This window comes from Lasiosphaeria miniovina, assembly GCF_030549165.1.
Source record: "Lasiosphaeria miniovina strain SMH2392-1A chromosome Unknown B0T26scaffold_2, whole genome shotgun sequence".
Lineage (NCBI taxonomy): Eukaryota > Fungi > Ascomycota > Sordariomycetes > Sordariales > Lasiosphaeriaceae > Lasiosphaeria > Lasiosphaeria miniovina.
In genome coordinates this window covers 842,279-856,214 of record NW_026848221.1, presented here as the reverse complement: position 1 = coordinate 856,214, position 13,936 = coordinate 842,279, and the positions used below count along the sequence as shown (strand labels likewise).

At 58.7% G+C, this 13,936-nt stretch overlaps 4 protein-coding genes across 4 annotated transcripts; 2 read left to right on the top strand and 2 right to left on the bottom strand.

The window, feature by feature from the left end:
- Positions 1 to 439: 439 nt before the first annotated feature.
- B0T26DRAFT_110154 (transcriptional regulator of RNA polII, SAGA, subunit-domain-containing protein) lies at positions 440 to 2,245 on the bottom strand. The gene is made up of 4 exons (XM_060433268.1): positions 1,918 to 2,245; positions 1,547 to 1,836; positions 1,356 to 1,461; positions 440 to 1,288 (listed from the first exon to the last, which is right to left on the bottom strand). The coding sequence occupies exons 1-4, from the start codon at positions 2,147 to 2,149 to the stop codon at positions 555 to 557; spliced, it is 1,362 nt and encodes a 453-aa protein (XP_060299814.1). The 5' UTR covers positions 2,150 to 2,245; the 3' UTR covers positions 440 to 554.
- A 1,446-nt stretch (positions 2,246 to 3,691) lies between these two features.
- B0T26DRAFT_636743 (Spc98 family-domain-containing protein) lies at positions 3,692 to 6,587 on the top strand (the record flags this gene model as incomplete). Its single annotated transcript, XM_060436859.1, has 2 exons — positions 3,692 to 3,837; positions 3,914 to 6,587. The coding sequence occupies 2 exons, from the start codon at positions 3,692 to 3,694 to the stop codon at positions 6,585 to 6,587; spliced, it is 2,820 nt and encodes a 939-aa protein (XP_060299813.1).
- A 1,070-nt stretch (positions 6,588 to 7,657) lies between these two features.
- Positions 7,658 to 9,798, top strand: B0T26DRAFT_737788 (major facilitator superfamily domain-containing protein; the record flags this gene model as incomplete). Its single annotated transcript, XM_060443508.1, has 5 exons — positions 7,658 to 7,958; positions 8,031 to 8,383; positions 8,482 to 8,547; positions 8,613 to 8,765; positions 8,836 to 9,798. 5 exons carry the CDS (start codon positions 7,658 to 7,660, stop codon positions 9,796 to 9,798), a joined length of 1,836 nt encoding a protein of 611 aa, XP_060299812.1.
- A 934-nt stretch (positions 9,799 to 10,732) lies between these two features.
- B0T26DRAFT_637106 (uncharacterized protein) lies at positions 10,733 to 13,835 on the bottom strand (the record flags this gene model as incomplete). The annotated part of the gene is made up of 3 exons (XM_060436901.1): positions 10,733 to 12,950; positions 12,987 to 13,511; positions 13,603 to 13,835. The coding sequence occupies 3 exons, from the start codon at positions 13,833 to 13,835 to the stop codon at positions 10,733 to 10,735; spliced, it is 2,976 nt and encodes a 991-aa protein (XP_060299811.1).
- Between the last annotated feature and the right edge of the window lie 101 nt (positions 13,836 to 13,936).

Below are 13,936 nucleotides of genomic sequence, written 5' to 3'. Positions count from 1 at the left end.
GTAATAGGTGAATAATAAAAAAAGTATCGAGACGGCGTCCGTCCCCGGCAGGGCTTTTCGGGTATCGTTCAAAAAAAGTACAAGGCCCTCCTCTCCCCCAGTCCACTACAGAAACATGCCTCCCAATGACGCCCAGTTTGCCAGCCGCCCTTTTGTTAGTAGTCCAAACAACAAGTATACATAATAGCGTAGTCAGGTGCTTAGGTAGAAGAGAAAGAGAAGGAGAAGGAGAAGGAGAGAGAGAAAGAGAGAGAAAGAGAAAGAGAAAGAGGGTATGGTGAAAAGCCGTGGAACAGATACCAGTGCCCATGCAATCGATGCACATGCAAGCCGCCCGCCCCCTTTTTGCGACAAAGAGGAAAGGAAACGCCCTAACCCAAACCCATAACTCCGAAAAAGAAAACCGCTCGCAAAACCACCCAGCGTTCCTGGTGGTGAGGTGAGAGCGGTATTGGTGCTGTACATAGGGGCAGTGATGATAGTGTCGTTGTCGTCGTCTTCGTCAACGTCGTCTTCGTGCTTGCGAGGCCATGAATGGCGTAATCGCCGACTTGTCACCCCACCGCCAGGCACGAGTCGAGGACACCGTCGAGAAAGTCTCCATCACCTGGGTCAGCCCCTTCCCACCACACGTCAGTGTCGATATCCATCTGATCCCCGTGGTGCACTCCGTTGGGCAGGGCGTCCAATTTTGTCCCATTCGTCGTTGCTCCGCCCATTTCCACGTCTTCCTTCTCGCCTTTCACCTCACGCCCGTCGGCGTAAGTGTAATCGTCCCAGTTCTCCAGCTCTCCTTCCCTGTAGCCGTAGACGGCCGACTTGGCCACGACAGGGAAATTAGCCAAGCCGCAGTCGCCGATTTCAAGCGCAAGTCGGAGATCCGACATGCCTAGCGGGCCACGATCACTCGCAGCTTTAGCTTCGATCGGTAGCAGTCCGCTCTTATCCCGTGTCAACTCGCCCCTCGCAAACGCCTGCTCCTCCCTTGCGAGTTGCCGTCGATACTTGTTTGTCTGCACCCACGCGCCCCCCGGCCCAAACCCGGCATTGCCCGAGTCGCCGGGCCCATTACTCCTCGTGCGGCTGAAAACCAACGACATGATCTCCTTGATAAAAGTCTCGGTGGCTATAGACATGAACTGGGCCGCTTCTGACGCATGGCCCGAAACGAGACCAGCTTCGTAGCAAAAGGGCAACATGCGGCCTTCGATGTTGCCAACGTCGGGAAATTCGCCCGACTCTACCGCCAATGGCTGCGCAAACCGTTTTCGGATTTCCAAGTCAAAGTCTAGAAAGCACCAGTTAGCCAGGAACCCTTCTCTCGCGCTTGCCTTCCTCCCGGGACAGACACATACTCATCCTACTCAGGCCGCCTGCACTCGCGGGAACTTCAGCCGTCCTTGAGGGCTTGGCGCGGCTATTATCTGTGAACACACTGGCCAGCGACTCGTAAGGGTCGATCTAGAGACGGGTCGTTAGCATTTCCGGAGCTACAGTACCCCTGAAGTACGGGCTGGAAAGGAACATTGAACGTATGTCGACCTACCTCATTTAGCGCGATATCTTTGATGCGTTTTCTCTCTTTGGGAAGGACGTCGATGACCTGCTTCTTTAACCGCCGCTCGGCGGCGTCGCCGGACACGGGTTTGCTGCCCGACGTGGTCGAGGGCTTGTCGTTTGCGCTGACCCAGGGCGCAAGGCCCTGGTCAGGCATCTCGCGCGTGACATTGCCATATATGGCAGCGAAAAGCTTATTGTGGAGGTGTTCCTTGGAGCCATCGGGGGACACGAGCAGGGGGTTGATGCGCTCGCTGAATTCGGCTTGGTTGAGACGGCCTGGGCAGCAGAGCAGTAAATGTTAGCAGCCGGCATGCATCGAGAGCCCGTTGGGCCCAACGGAGGAGACAAGAAACTGACCGATCAGGAACTGGGTGACGGTCTCTTTGTAGATGGCCCATCCCTCTGGACCGATGCTCGACTTGAGGGCCGTGTATATGGGCTCGAGGTCAATGCGGGCGGGTATTAATTGGCTGGTCTTGGGGGCCTTTGTCGATGACGGGACCGAGACGTTGATGGTCTTGTTGGCGAGGATGGGGGTTGAGAGGCTGATTGATGGCCGACTCAGGGCGGCGGGGTTGATATCGACCATGTTGCTGCGAGACCCTCGGGCAGCAGGGCGGCAGGATCAGCGATGCGGTTGTCGGAGACGCACGGCGAAAGGCGACGAGCGAGCGACCGGCGTCGGGTCAGTCGCGTGCGGAAAGCAGCACAATCGCGACGCGAAACCGCATTTATAGTCGCATCAGGAGATTTGCCGAGCTTATGCGATCCCGATCCCGGATTCAAAAGGATGGATTCGGCATGCTGGCGCTGCCAAATGGATGGTGTTGTCGTCGGCCTAGCTTACCGCGCGTAGTCGGTCCTTGGGTTTCGGTGTCTGGAGGGTTGTCGTTAAATTCGGCTGAGGCTACAGGGGCCACGCGCTGATAGATGGTGGTGTTGGGGGCGGGGATAGAAAAGGTACTTGTGCTGCTGCCGGGTTTTGGTGCGGGGCAAAGTCTTTGGAATTGCATTCATCCAGCGGAGGGCATGATTCTTCAGCAGACGGAAGTCCCAGGCTTTGAGTTCACAGTGTGTGGCTTGTATGTGGACTGTGCTGCAACCAGCAAAGAACCCCATGGCCACCAAAGCCATTGACAGATAAAACAAAACTAGTCCGAGATGATCTTATTTCTTGAATCTACAAATTCAGAATATCTGAAGCTCAATTCTTTGTCTATTTCCAAAGACAAAACGCGGTAGCATACAAAAGGATGAGGAGAAAGAAAAAATCATTCCTGGTAACCAACTGGACAACCGGATCTTCTCTAAGACAAGCGTCAATATTTTGAATAATCTCTTCGTTATTCAATGCGTATGACGAAGGGGGCGGTCCAGTTGGAGTTCGAGATCACAAGCAATGGAACCTACCTACGCAGGCAACGTCAGACCAAGCTCTCCCCACCTAATGTCTCGTGTTACCTTACACATGGCAGCCGCAAGATGGCTACGATAGAGCCTCAATTTCTGAAATTGTGTGAGAGTCATAAATTTCCAGGAAGTAGGTGACCCAAGGCGGGAATCTCGAGACAGTTGGCTCAACGAAGATTTGCATTTCCGTGTTTTCAACGAGCGCCTCCAGCTTCCACTTTTCCTTTGGGGTTGGTTGAATAAATGAAGAAAAAAAAAATAAAACACACAACGTAGAGGTACGAATTTACATACGAGACTAGAAGTCAGCAGGCAAGTATGTGCAATACAATCGATTATCCCCAAGACACAACCCTAAATTTTGAGTTGAGGTTGCTTGGACAGACGGCCTGGCAGTTGGACGTGTCGCAGGCCGGCACTCAGCCCGCCCCAACCCCAACCCTGGGAATACAGTGCCGCCATGGGTCGGCCAACTGTACAGTCAAGCCTTCTAAAAGTGGCGCTCCGACCACCAAAAGTCGCGTCGCGTCTCCCTCTAACCTTCCCCTCCAACCTCGGGAAGCTACGAAGCCACTAAACAAAAAGTGGCTTGCTCGCAGCCAAACCCCAGCCCAGCCCAGTGCCAATCCCAAATCCGAATCCGAATCCGAATCCGAATCCGTAGCCTCCCCCAACGCCAACCAGCTTAGACACGCCGGGGATGGGATGACAAGATGTAATCATGTCCAACGACCGCGGCCATAGAGTCGCCAGTGCAATTGACAGCCTGATTACGCACCTGCTGCCCGCAAACCCCGACGACGATGACCAGGTCGCCCAGGACAAGCACGATGCTTGCTTCGAGCTCGTCCGGTCCATCATTGAGCGGTAAGCCTCGAACCCCTGGTGCCAGTCATAAAACACAGGACAGCAGCAGCTCACTCTCGCATTGCAACCCCCACAGCCCTAGCTCCCCAGCCGTCTCGGCCGACGTTAACCATGCTTCGGACCTGATCAAGCGGAAGCTCATCCAGAGCAATCCCACCCAGGCACTGCGCTTCTCCAATCTTTACACGCGCCTGCTATCGCTGCCGGTCCTCAACCAGAAATGGGCCATCCTATATCTGCTCTACCAGCTCTCGGATTCCCCAGATCCCAATGAGCCTCTGCCCCTGAGCCCCTTGAGGCAGCCAGGTCCCGTACATCGAGGCCAGTCGCCGCCGCCGCCGCCGACTCGAGGCGTAGAATGGGGAGAGTCTTCCAAAACCGCGACCCCGGCCACTATTCCCGAAGAAGATGCCTTCGAAGATGCCTTCGCGTCCTCAGGCCTGAAGAAGCTGCCCCTTGAGAAGACGAGGCCGCTCCCAGACGACGACGCCTCCCCCAAGAAGAGTGCAAGGGATGTTTCGTTAAAGTCGACGCTCCTTGCCGATAATTCCGTCGACTTGGAACCTTCAGAGACGGTTCTGCTCCGAGAATTGCCCTACACGCTTCAGGGGCTCTCGTCTGCAGCACTCCCGTTCGTCAATGATACGACACTCAAGCTACCGCGAACGCTTCCGCCCCCCATCATCTCCCTCCTTCACACGCTTGCGGAGCCGTCTTTGCTTTACCGAAGGCTTGCATCGTTCGTCAAGTCGCCTGCGAGGGGCTTGCTCGGGCAGAGCTTACGGGCAGCCATCAACATAGAACTGCGCGCCTATCTCACTCTCATTGCAACTCTCGAGGGGGAGGTCCGCCGTGCACTCTCGTCGCTCGACGAGGCAGCGCCCCGCCACGGCATAGGGAAGGCTGGCGTGACGTTGAAGCGCTGTGTGGTGTGGACTCGGGAGGCAACCATGGGCTTGCGCCTAATGTCGTTGATGGCCGAGCAGAGCACGAGTAAGCACGGCGGGCAGCTGATCAGCCTGGTCCACGGCTTCTCTTCCTCACACGGCGACCCGGTCGTGGCTGCGTTTGCAGAGCGTCTCCTGGCCGACGTGACGCGGCCCTTTTACGACATCCTCCGCCGCTGGATCTACGACGGCGAGCTATCGGACCCGCACTTGGAGTTTTTCGTCCGGGAGCAGAGCCCCCACGACGAAGACAGGAAGGAGTCCAAGGCTAAGGGCCAGGCCAGCGTCTGGAACTCCAAGTACGAGGTTGTCGACGCCATGGTGCCGAGCATCATTACGGCTGATTTTGCGCAAAAGGTGTTTCTTATCGGAAAGTCACTGAACTTTATCCGCCACAGCTGTGGCGACAGCCAGTGGGTCGAGGCCTACAGCAAGACGTCGTCAAAAGAGCTCAAGTACGGCGACACGGCCACGCTGGAGACGTGGATCGACGAGGCCTACAAGACGACGATGCAGCGACTGATGGAGCTGATGGACAGCCGGTTCCACCTGTTTGAACACCTCCAGGCGCTCAAGAACTACATATTGCTCGGGCAGGGCGACTTCATTGCTCTCCTGATGGAGTCGCTGGCCGCTAACCTCGACCGGCCCGCCGGAGCACAGTACCGCCACACGTTGACGGCGCAGCTCGAGCATGCAATCAGAGGCTCGAATGCGCAGTACGACAGTGACGAGGTGCTCCGCAGGTTGGACGCGCGCATGCTGCAGCTCAGCCACGGCGACATTGGCTGGGACTGCTTCACGCTCGAGTACAAGATCGACGCGCCCGTGGACGTGGTGGTGACGGAGTGGGGCAACCGGCAGTACCTCAAGGTGTTCAACTTCCTCTGGCGTATCAAGCGGGTCGAGTTTGCACTGGCGACGACGTGGCGCAAGTGCATGACGGGGGCGCGGGGGGTGCTCCAGACGAAGGACAAGGAGGTGCTGCAGACGTGGAAGGGCACGCGCGGGGTGCTTGCCGAGATGATACACTTTGTCGGCCAGCTCCAGTACTACATCTTGTTTGAAGTGATCGAGAGTAGCTGGGCGGAGCTGCAGAAGAACATCCGGAAGGAGGACTGCACGCTGGACGACCTCATCACGGCGCACACAAAGTACCTCACGTCCATCACGCACAAGGGCCTCCTCGGCGCCCGGCGGCGCCAGCACCACGACTCGGTCAAGGAGGCGGCGCTGGCGAGCGGGAGCCGCGACCCGGCGGCCGAGGTCGAGGACCGCAACTCGTACATGATACAGCTTAGTGAGTTGCTGCGCACCATGCTGGCATACCGCGACAGCGTCGATGGGCTCTACAGCTGGTCCGTGTCCGACTTTACGCGACGGCAAGAACTGGGCGCGGTAGGACTCATGCGCAAGAATCAGGTGTCCACCCCGTCAGACGGTGGAGGTGGCGGCAGCGGCGACCAACCGGGGGCCGGGCTAGACTCGGCTGCTGGCGGCAGCGGCAGCGGCAGCGGCGCGGGCATCGTTAAGTCCGAGCTGCCGGCGCTGCAGGAGCGGCTCAAGCAGCTCGGGCTGACGTTCCGCACGCGGCTGCAGATCCTCCTCGGCGACCTCGCGTACCAGCCCGACGTCGACATGCGCTTCCTCGGCGTCTCGATGAACTTTAACGATGTCTATCAGCCCGTGCGCAGGAAGACCAAGACGAGCGCCGGGCCGGGGGCGGTGGTGGCGGCATCGGGGTCCGGGGCGGGGTCCGGCGCCGCAGCGGGATCTGCGGCTAACACGTCCAGGGCCGCTTAGGAGGATAGTCCCTCGCGTTTGCCTCTGGATGATGAGATGCGGTTGCTGGGCATGTGCGTTCCCAAGTGAGCGAGGTTTGTTGGGGGGTTTATTATTCTTTGTTTTGCAGAAACTAACTGGCTTGGGGGTTTCGTTATCTGTTCAGCGAGTGTGTACGGGTATGTCTCATTTGGTATGGCATGGTTTATGGGGTGGCTGTGGTGGTGTGTGTGTGGGCAAGGAAAAGGGGACATTTTGGGTTGGGGGTTTTTGGTCTTTTTGTTTTGCGGGCAGCCCTTTCCTCCGTCGTGCAAGGAGACTGGCAGTAGATACCATAGCGTACTGGGGAGAGTGAAATGCATGAATTTCCAGCCTCTGTCAGAAGATGGGGGCAGTGATGTCTCTTGTTGTAGTTGTCTCGTGGTTGTTGTCTGGAAGGCCAACAGGGTTAGGGTTGGCTTGGTTTTGGTAGTGGGTCCCAAGTTTGGTTGCCAGTTGCCCATAGGTGTGCAACCAATTACACTGAATAAAACACCATACGGATCCGTAGATACCTCTTCTTTTTTCCAAGTACTATGTATAAATGGAGCTAACGCTTATACGCCCTTATTTTGACTGAAAGGTTCAAGTGTCTGCTAAGTTGGATCAGGCAAAGTCGCACGTAAGTAGTCTAATGGTCACTCCCGGCAGCAGCAAGTAATCATTATTACCAATCCATTCAATCCAGCCGAGCCGAGCCGACTTTCCTTTTGAAGGAACAACCAACACGCAACGCCATCATGACAACGTAGCATTCACCCCCCGATGCGCCATTTCACTTTGCACTCTCTAGTGTAATTTTCTGACTAGGTAGGCACAAATGTGATCAACAGACTTGGTAACGGTCTTTTTTGTTGTTGTTTTTATTTGTTTTTTATATCTTTTTTGAGGGCTCAGTCTGCGACTTTGGTGGTATTACAGAGTACTCGGTTGAGATATATCATCATCGGAGGCATCGGGCGCATCGGAGGCATCGGGCGCATCGGAGGCATCGGAGGCATCGGAGGCATCGGAGGCATCGAACGCATTGGACGCATCGGCAGTAAGTAGGCATGGCTGCTGCTGCTGCTGCTCTCGACGCAGGGCCGCGGCTGCGACATCCCGGCGGTGACGATGATGGCGCCAGCATCTCGACCTCGGCGTCGGCAGCGGCCACGGCGACTGAGGACACGCCACTGCTGCGCTCCGAGACGGCCAGCTCCCTCACGGCCCGCGACGCCTCGCCCGCGCCGCTGCTACCGCCGCCTATCGGCATCGTCGGCGACGGCGACGGCTTGCCGCCTGGCTACGCTATGGGCCGCGGCCAGACGGTTTGCATCGTCCTGAGTATGTGGGCGCTGATCTTTTTGCAAGGCAAGTTTTGGGCTACCTACCTACCTACCTATCTACCTGAGGAGAGGCATGTCTGACAGAAGAGCATCGCAGCCAGCAATATGAGCGGCATCACGACGACGCAGTCGACCATCGCGGCCGATCTCGACGCCTACGAGTACGCCATGTGGTTCACGTCGGCGTACATGATCACGGCGTCATCGGTCACCCCGCTGGTCGGCCGCCTGGCCATGATCTTCTCGTCGGGCCCCATGATTTTGTTCTCGGCCCTTTTCTTCTCTGTCGGCGCCCTCGTCACCTCGCAGGCCCAGAGTTTCGTGGTTTTCATCCTCGGTCGCGTACTCGTCGGCGTCGGCGCCGGCGGCATCATGACCCTCTCCCTCATCCTCGTCATCCAGCTCACCTCGAAGCGCCGCAGGGGCCTGTGGGTGGGCCTGACCAATGCCGTGGGTTTTCTTTTTGCTGCTGCTGCTGCTGCTGTTCTTGTTGTTGTTGCTGGAGCTGTTAGACTGTAGTTGTAAACTAACCAGCGACATCAACACAGGGCTTCTCTATGGGCGTGTCGACCGGCGCTGTCGTCTTTGGCGCCCTGCTGCCCGTGCTGGGCTGGGTAGGTGTCCCCTCATGAGCCACGAGGTTAGGTCTTGTTGGCTGACCAAATACCCATCTTCACAGCGAGCCCTGTTCTGGGCCCAGAGCCCCATTGGTGTCCTCGCCGGCTTTGGCGTCTACTTTAGCATCCCTCCTATGGCTGCCCAAGGAGCATCCAAGGACATGACAACGCGCCAGAAGCTCGCCCGTCTCGACTACGCCGGCGCAGTCACCCTGGTAAGCCGTGATTCTTACTCTTGCCCAGCGTCTATGCTAGGGGCCAACTGCTGACGTCGTATCGCCGCAGACTCTCACTATCGTGCTCTTTCTGTACGGCCTCTCGGGCACGATCCAGATGCTTCCCATCGCCCTGTCGCTGGTCACGCTCGCCCTCTTCATCCTGATTGAGTCGAGCTTCGCGCTGGACCCCATCATCCCGCTCACGGTGCTCAAGGACCGCGGCATCCTGCTGTCGTGCTTCTCGCAGCTGGGCTTCATGGCCGCGCGCTGGACCGTGCTCTTCTACGCGCCCGTCTTCGTGCTCGCCGTGCGCGGCCTGTCGCCCGCCGTCGCCGGCTCCATCCTGATCCCCACTAATTTGGGCTTCGGGCTCGGCGGGCTCGTAGTCGGCTTCTGGCACATCCGCCGCGCGGGGTCCTTCTGGGCGCCCTCGCTGGCCGGCCTGCTCTTTTTTGCTCTGTCCGTCTTCGCCCTCTCCTTCGTCGGCACCGCCACCGCCTCCCTCCCGCTGTACGTGCTGGTCGTCTTCGCCAACGGCCTCGCCACCGGCGCCGCCCTCAACTACACGCTGGCTCACCTGCTGCACCTCTCGGCGCCCGATACGCACTTCATCGTCACGGGCCTGTTGTCCACCTTCCGCGGCTTCGCCGGCAGCTTCGGCACCGCCATCGGCGGCGGCATCTTCGTGCGCAGCCTGCGCGCCGCCCTCGCCGCCGGCTTTGAACGTCTCGACGACGGCCACCTCTCCGACACCCACGCCAAGCTCATCACCGTCCTCGTCGGCAGTCCCGCCGCCGTCCAGGACAAGGACCTGCTGTCGCCCGCCGAGCGCCTCGTCGCCGTCCACGGCTACGAGCATGCCCTCCGCATCCTCTACCACACCACCGCCATCGTGTGCGTCCTCGTCATCGCCGTCCAGGCCGGCACCGGCTGGGCCCTGCCGCCCGCGGTCCATGTGCCCCCGACGCGCGCCGAAGAGGGCGAGATTGAGGAGGCTATTCTGGAGCATGACGGCACCATGGAGGCTTGAGCCGTTAGGCTCTATCCTGCCATGTCCTGGTGTCATTGCCACTGCCTGCGCCTGCCACATTATGCCACCTGTCTGTCCATTGTGCTGGCAGTGTGTGGATTGGACTGGATTGGATCGTATATACATACATACGTGCAGATAGACACTTCTTACAAAAATGAGGTCATCTTGGGTTGATTTAGAATAGAATAGACAGAGATATGCCTCTTCTTGGCTGGCAGTTTTGCGATCTGTAAATACATGCCTCCATCCTTACCTCCCTACCTCCCCCTACCTCCTTACCTCCTTACCTCCTACCTCCCTACCTCCCTACCTCCCTACCTCCCTACCTCCATCTCTACCCACATACGCGGCCTCACTAGAACTAGACATAACGCAGAAAGAAAAACCGAGACAGACATCTATTTTATTTAGAAAGACGGTTGCTTCTTATTTTAGTAAGTTTTTTATTGATTTATTTATCCTCTTCTAGATTCTGTCTCAACAGCAGAAAGCAGATCCCAAAACCCTAGAGATAACGAGGCTAGGAATGCGTATACATACATACAGACAGACAGACGGTTATGTCACTGCCTGCCTAGACGAGATAGCTGTGCCGAGGGTGTTATAACAGCTACGCGGTACGCGCAACCCAAGTTAGTATCTAGCTGAGCCTTCCATGTATGCATAATATGATGATATGATATGATACGTCATGAACGAAAAGAAAGAAAAAAGAATTCCCTAACCATGTGTTTAGAAAAAGAAGAAGAAAAAAAATCAAGAGCCAGACAAAAAAACACATTCGTCGTTCGTGCCCGTCTATCTTTACACATACATGACCCATACATAACCCCATGATAAGACCTAGGTAGGTACCGCACCGTAATAATAATACTAATAATAGCAGTGGTGATAATAATAAACACCACCAAAACAACCCCCCCTCCCCCAATCAATACCTGCGCCGCCGCGACCTGCCCGGCCCGAGATCGATACGCTGCATCTCTTCTTCCAGGGACAGCGAAGACCCATGGCCGCCGCCGGCCCGCACATCTCCATCACCTCCCCTACCGTCGTAGTCGCCGTCGTCGTACCCGCCCTGGTAGCGGTCGTCCATGCTGCCTCGTCTCGCCAGGCTGCTGCTGTGGAGCTGCAGGGCGCCGCTCATGACGGGGGCCGGCGGGTACTGGAGCGGCGGCGCGGGCAGGGCGAGCGGCACCTTGGCGGGGAGGGGCGGCGGGGGCCCTCTATTCCCCCCGCCGCCGTTGTACATGACGGGGGGTGGGTAGTTCTCGCTAGACCCGCCGCCGCCGCCGTACGAGTCGAACGTCGAGGCGCGCGCCAGCTGCCGCGTCGGCGTGTAGTTGTTGTTGTCTTGGTGCGGGGGGTATGGAGCCAGCGGGCTGGAGTCGATGCTGTTGCTGCCGCTGCGGAAGCCGCCAGGCCCGTTAGCGCCCGACATGACGGGCCCGGCTGCGGTCATCGGGGAGCGCTGTGCCTTCTTCTGCAGACGGTTGCGGCCCGTCGATGTCGGCGGCGAGGGCGTCTCCGGCTCGACTGGTCCTGATAGCGCGTACTGCGCACTGCTGACGCCGCTCGGCAGCACCGACTGCGGTCGGCCAGCGACGCGCAAGGGACGGCGGCCTGCTAGGGGAAGGGGCTGGGCGCCCGAGGGCGAAGGGCGGGCCGAGGCAGGGGCCGACGAGGTTGGCGCCTTGGGCTTCTTGGGCTCGGGCTCGGGTGCCCACGTCTCCATGGGCAGGTGGTCCGAGGGATCTACTTCTCGGCCGTCGTGTGTTATGATTTTGCCCCGTGACTCGTCGTAGTCTGGGCGTGTGATAGCAGGCTCTCGGGTGGCGGCCGATGCAACGGTCGGGTTGAGAGCGTTGTAAGAGTCAGGACCAAATGGGACTGCCGACAGCCGCCGACTCTCGGCCGGCGGCGGCGCCGGACTGACAGATTTGCGCCGGATGGTATGATTCGGGTTGGGGCTCGGGTCGCGGATGGGGTTTGGCGAATATGCGCGTGACTTGATGACGACGTTAACGCTAGAAGTCGACGGCCCCTCGGAGTACATCACCGGGCTCCTGCTGTTAGGCGGTAGCCCCGCATTGTAGGATCTAGGCGATGTGTCCTGGTCGTATCTGCGAGGCACGTCACCCATGGGCCGGCCCCTTGGTGGCGTATCGAAACTCGCTGGCTGCGTGTATCGCCGTTCATGATTCTTTTCTGGCTGGTACCTCTCCACAATGCCCTTGGAAGCAATGTTCGGATCAATTCCAGGGACGAGAGATGGAGGAACCGGCGGCATCCCATAGCCATTAGATGTGTCGTCGAGCTCGCTTCGATATGTCAAGGCTCGCTGGTCCCCGTGGGAGCCGTACGACACAAGCGAGCTTTCCGAATGCCTGCTAAGATCCCTCGGGCCTGGATAGCCAGGGTCTGATACGTCGGACGCGGATGTCATGTACCCGCTGGAACCCTGGTATCTCTGCTGGTCTGGCACATTCGGGGCGTTGGAGATCCGGCGGGGGCCAGCGCCACCCCTTGGTCCCACAGCTAGCGGTGCAGGGCTCACAGAGTGGTCGAAGTCGGACCGGAGAGCCGACGGGTAGGATTGAGCGTGCGGTAGACCAGGCATGCTTCTCCTAAAAGAAGGGGCAGTGTCTGGCGACTCGGGCACATCCTCCACGGTAGCCTGCATAGTCCTGTGAGATGGGTCATAGCTAGAATCGTACGAGTGATGCCGAGGGGGAGACGGCTGTTCCGTGTCGGAATACTGGGCGCCGCCCATTCCCGCAGGGGCCGAGTCGTAGGCCTTGTACGTTGGACGTCCAGGATAGCTTGCCGAGGCCGAGTGGCGATGGGCTTCATTCCGCAGCACGTCGTGTCGCATGGTAGGTGGGGTTCCTTTGGCCAGCGGGTCGAAGCCGCCTTGGTACGTTGCGTTCATGGCGCCGTTGCTGCCGGTTCTCGTGCGATGTGCTGGGGGAGGCGGTGGCCTGTCGTCCTCGGCCGGTCTCGCCCTGTCATCCGGTGGCATGTAGTGAGCATCGTGAGGTCTCGAGTCGTAACGGTCGTAGGGAGGTTGTTCTTGGTGAGGGTTGTAATCTCGGTCCTCGGCGTGGCTGGCATACCTGTCGCTTCTGTCGGGCGTCCGGTACTGCGGGCTGCCAAAGTCTCCAACAGGATCCCGTGGAATATACAAATCGGGCTGTTGTTGGTAGCGAGCGGCAGAGGCTCCTGCTGCACCTGGTGGAGGGGTGTTGTACTCGAGCTGCTGGAGCGGCGACTGGCTCGGGAGATGTGAAGGAGACGGCTGGGGTCGCGTGGGTGTCTCGACAGGCTCAGGGCTGGGGGAAGGAGGCGCCTGGCCAGTGACAGGGTCCAAGGGCAGCGGGCGGCGTTTGGGCATGGACCGGGGCCCGGCGGCGGACTGGGCAGCTTCGGCATCGGCGGCGGGCCCGGGCTGCTTTGCCACGACGGCAGCCCTCTCTGGCTTGGGGCGGCTGTCGTAGAAAGTGATCTCGATACGGATCTCGCCCGTCTTCTTGCCACGGCAGAACAGCTGGTGCCACTGGTCGCTCTGGCCGCCGCCCGAGATGATGATGTCGCGCAGGTCGATCCACGCCTCGCCTATCAGCTCTGTCTTCTTGTCGTCGTTGAACACGGACACCTTCAGCTGGTAGTAGTCGGGCGAGTCGTGCACTGTGAACCTGAGCTCTTGGTCCCTGCACGGCAGCCCGGTTAGCAACTACCGTAACTAATTGCGGCTGCTGCAGCTGGGCTGCTGCTGGCGGGGTACTGTTCACTCAAACCTACCACTTGGGGACCTGGCCGCCGCGAATGTCGGTCGTCGTCTTCTTCGCCTCTTTGCCCAGGCGTGCAGCGCAGTAGGGGTCCTGCTTTCCAATGGTGCGCAGATTGGGCAGGTTCTTTGCGCGATCGACGACCAGAACCAGGGTACCAATCTGCGGGCCGTCGACCGTCATGTCCGAGAAAATGCCCGCCGTGTGCATCCCATTGAGCGGGTGCCCTTTCGTCTTGCTCGCCATCGTAGAGTCGGTTGCCGTGGTGTTCGCGATGCTGCTGGGGTTAGTAGTGGCGTGATGCCTGCGGTATCCGTAATGTCGTCCTTGCTCCGCGAGGCTGTCTC

What these genes read in the sequence shown, in the direction of transcription:
- B0T26DRAFT_110154 (XM_060433268.1), bottom strand. Translation starts at nt 2,149, where the DNA reads ATGGTCGATATCAACCCCGCCGCCCTGAGTCGGCCATCAATCAGCCTC. An exon ending in CGTCACCCAGTTCCTGATCG is followed by an intron (nt 1,837 to 1,917) that starts GTCAGTTTCTTG and finishes TCTGCTGCCCAG; the next exon opens with GCCGTCTCAACCAAGCCGAA. An exon ending in AAGATATCGCGCTAAATGAG is followed by an intron (nt 1,462 to 1,546) that starts GTAGGTCGACAT and finishes ACCCGTCTCTAG; the next exon opens with ATCGACCCTTACGAGTCGCT.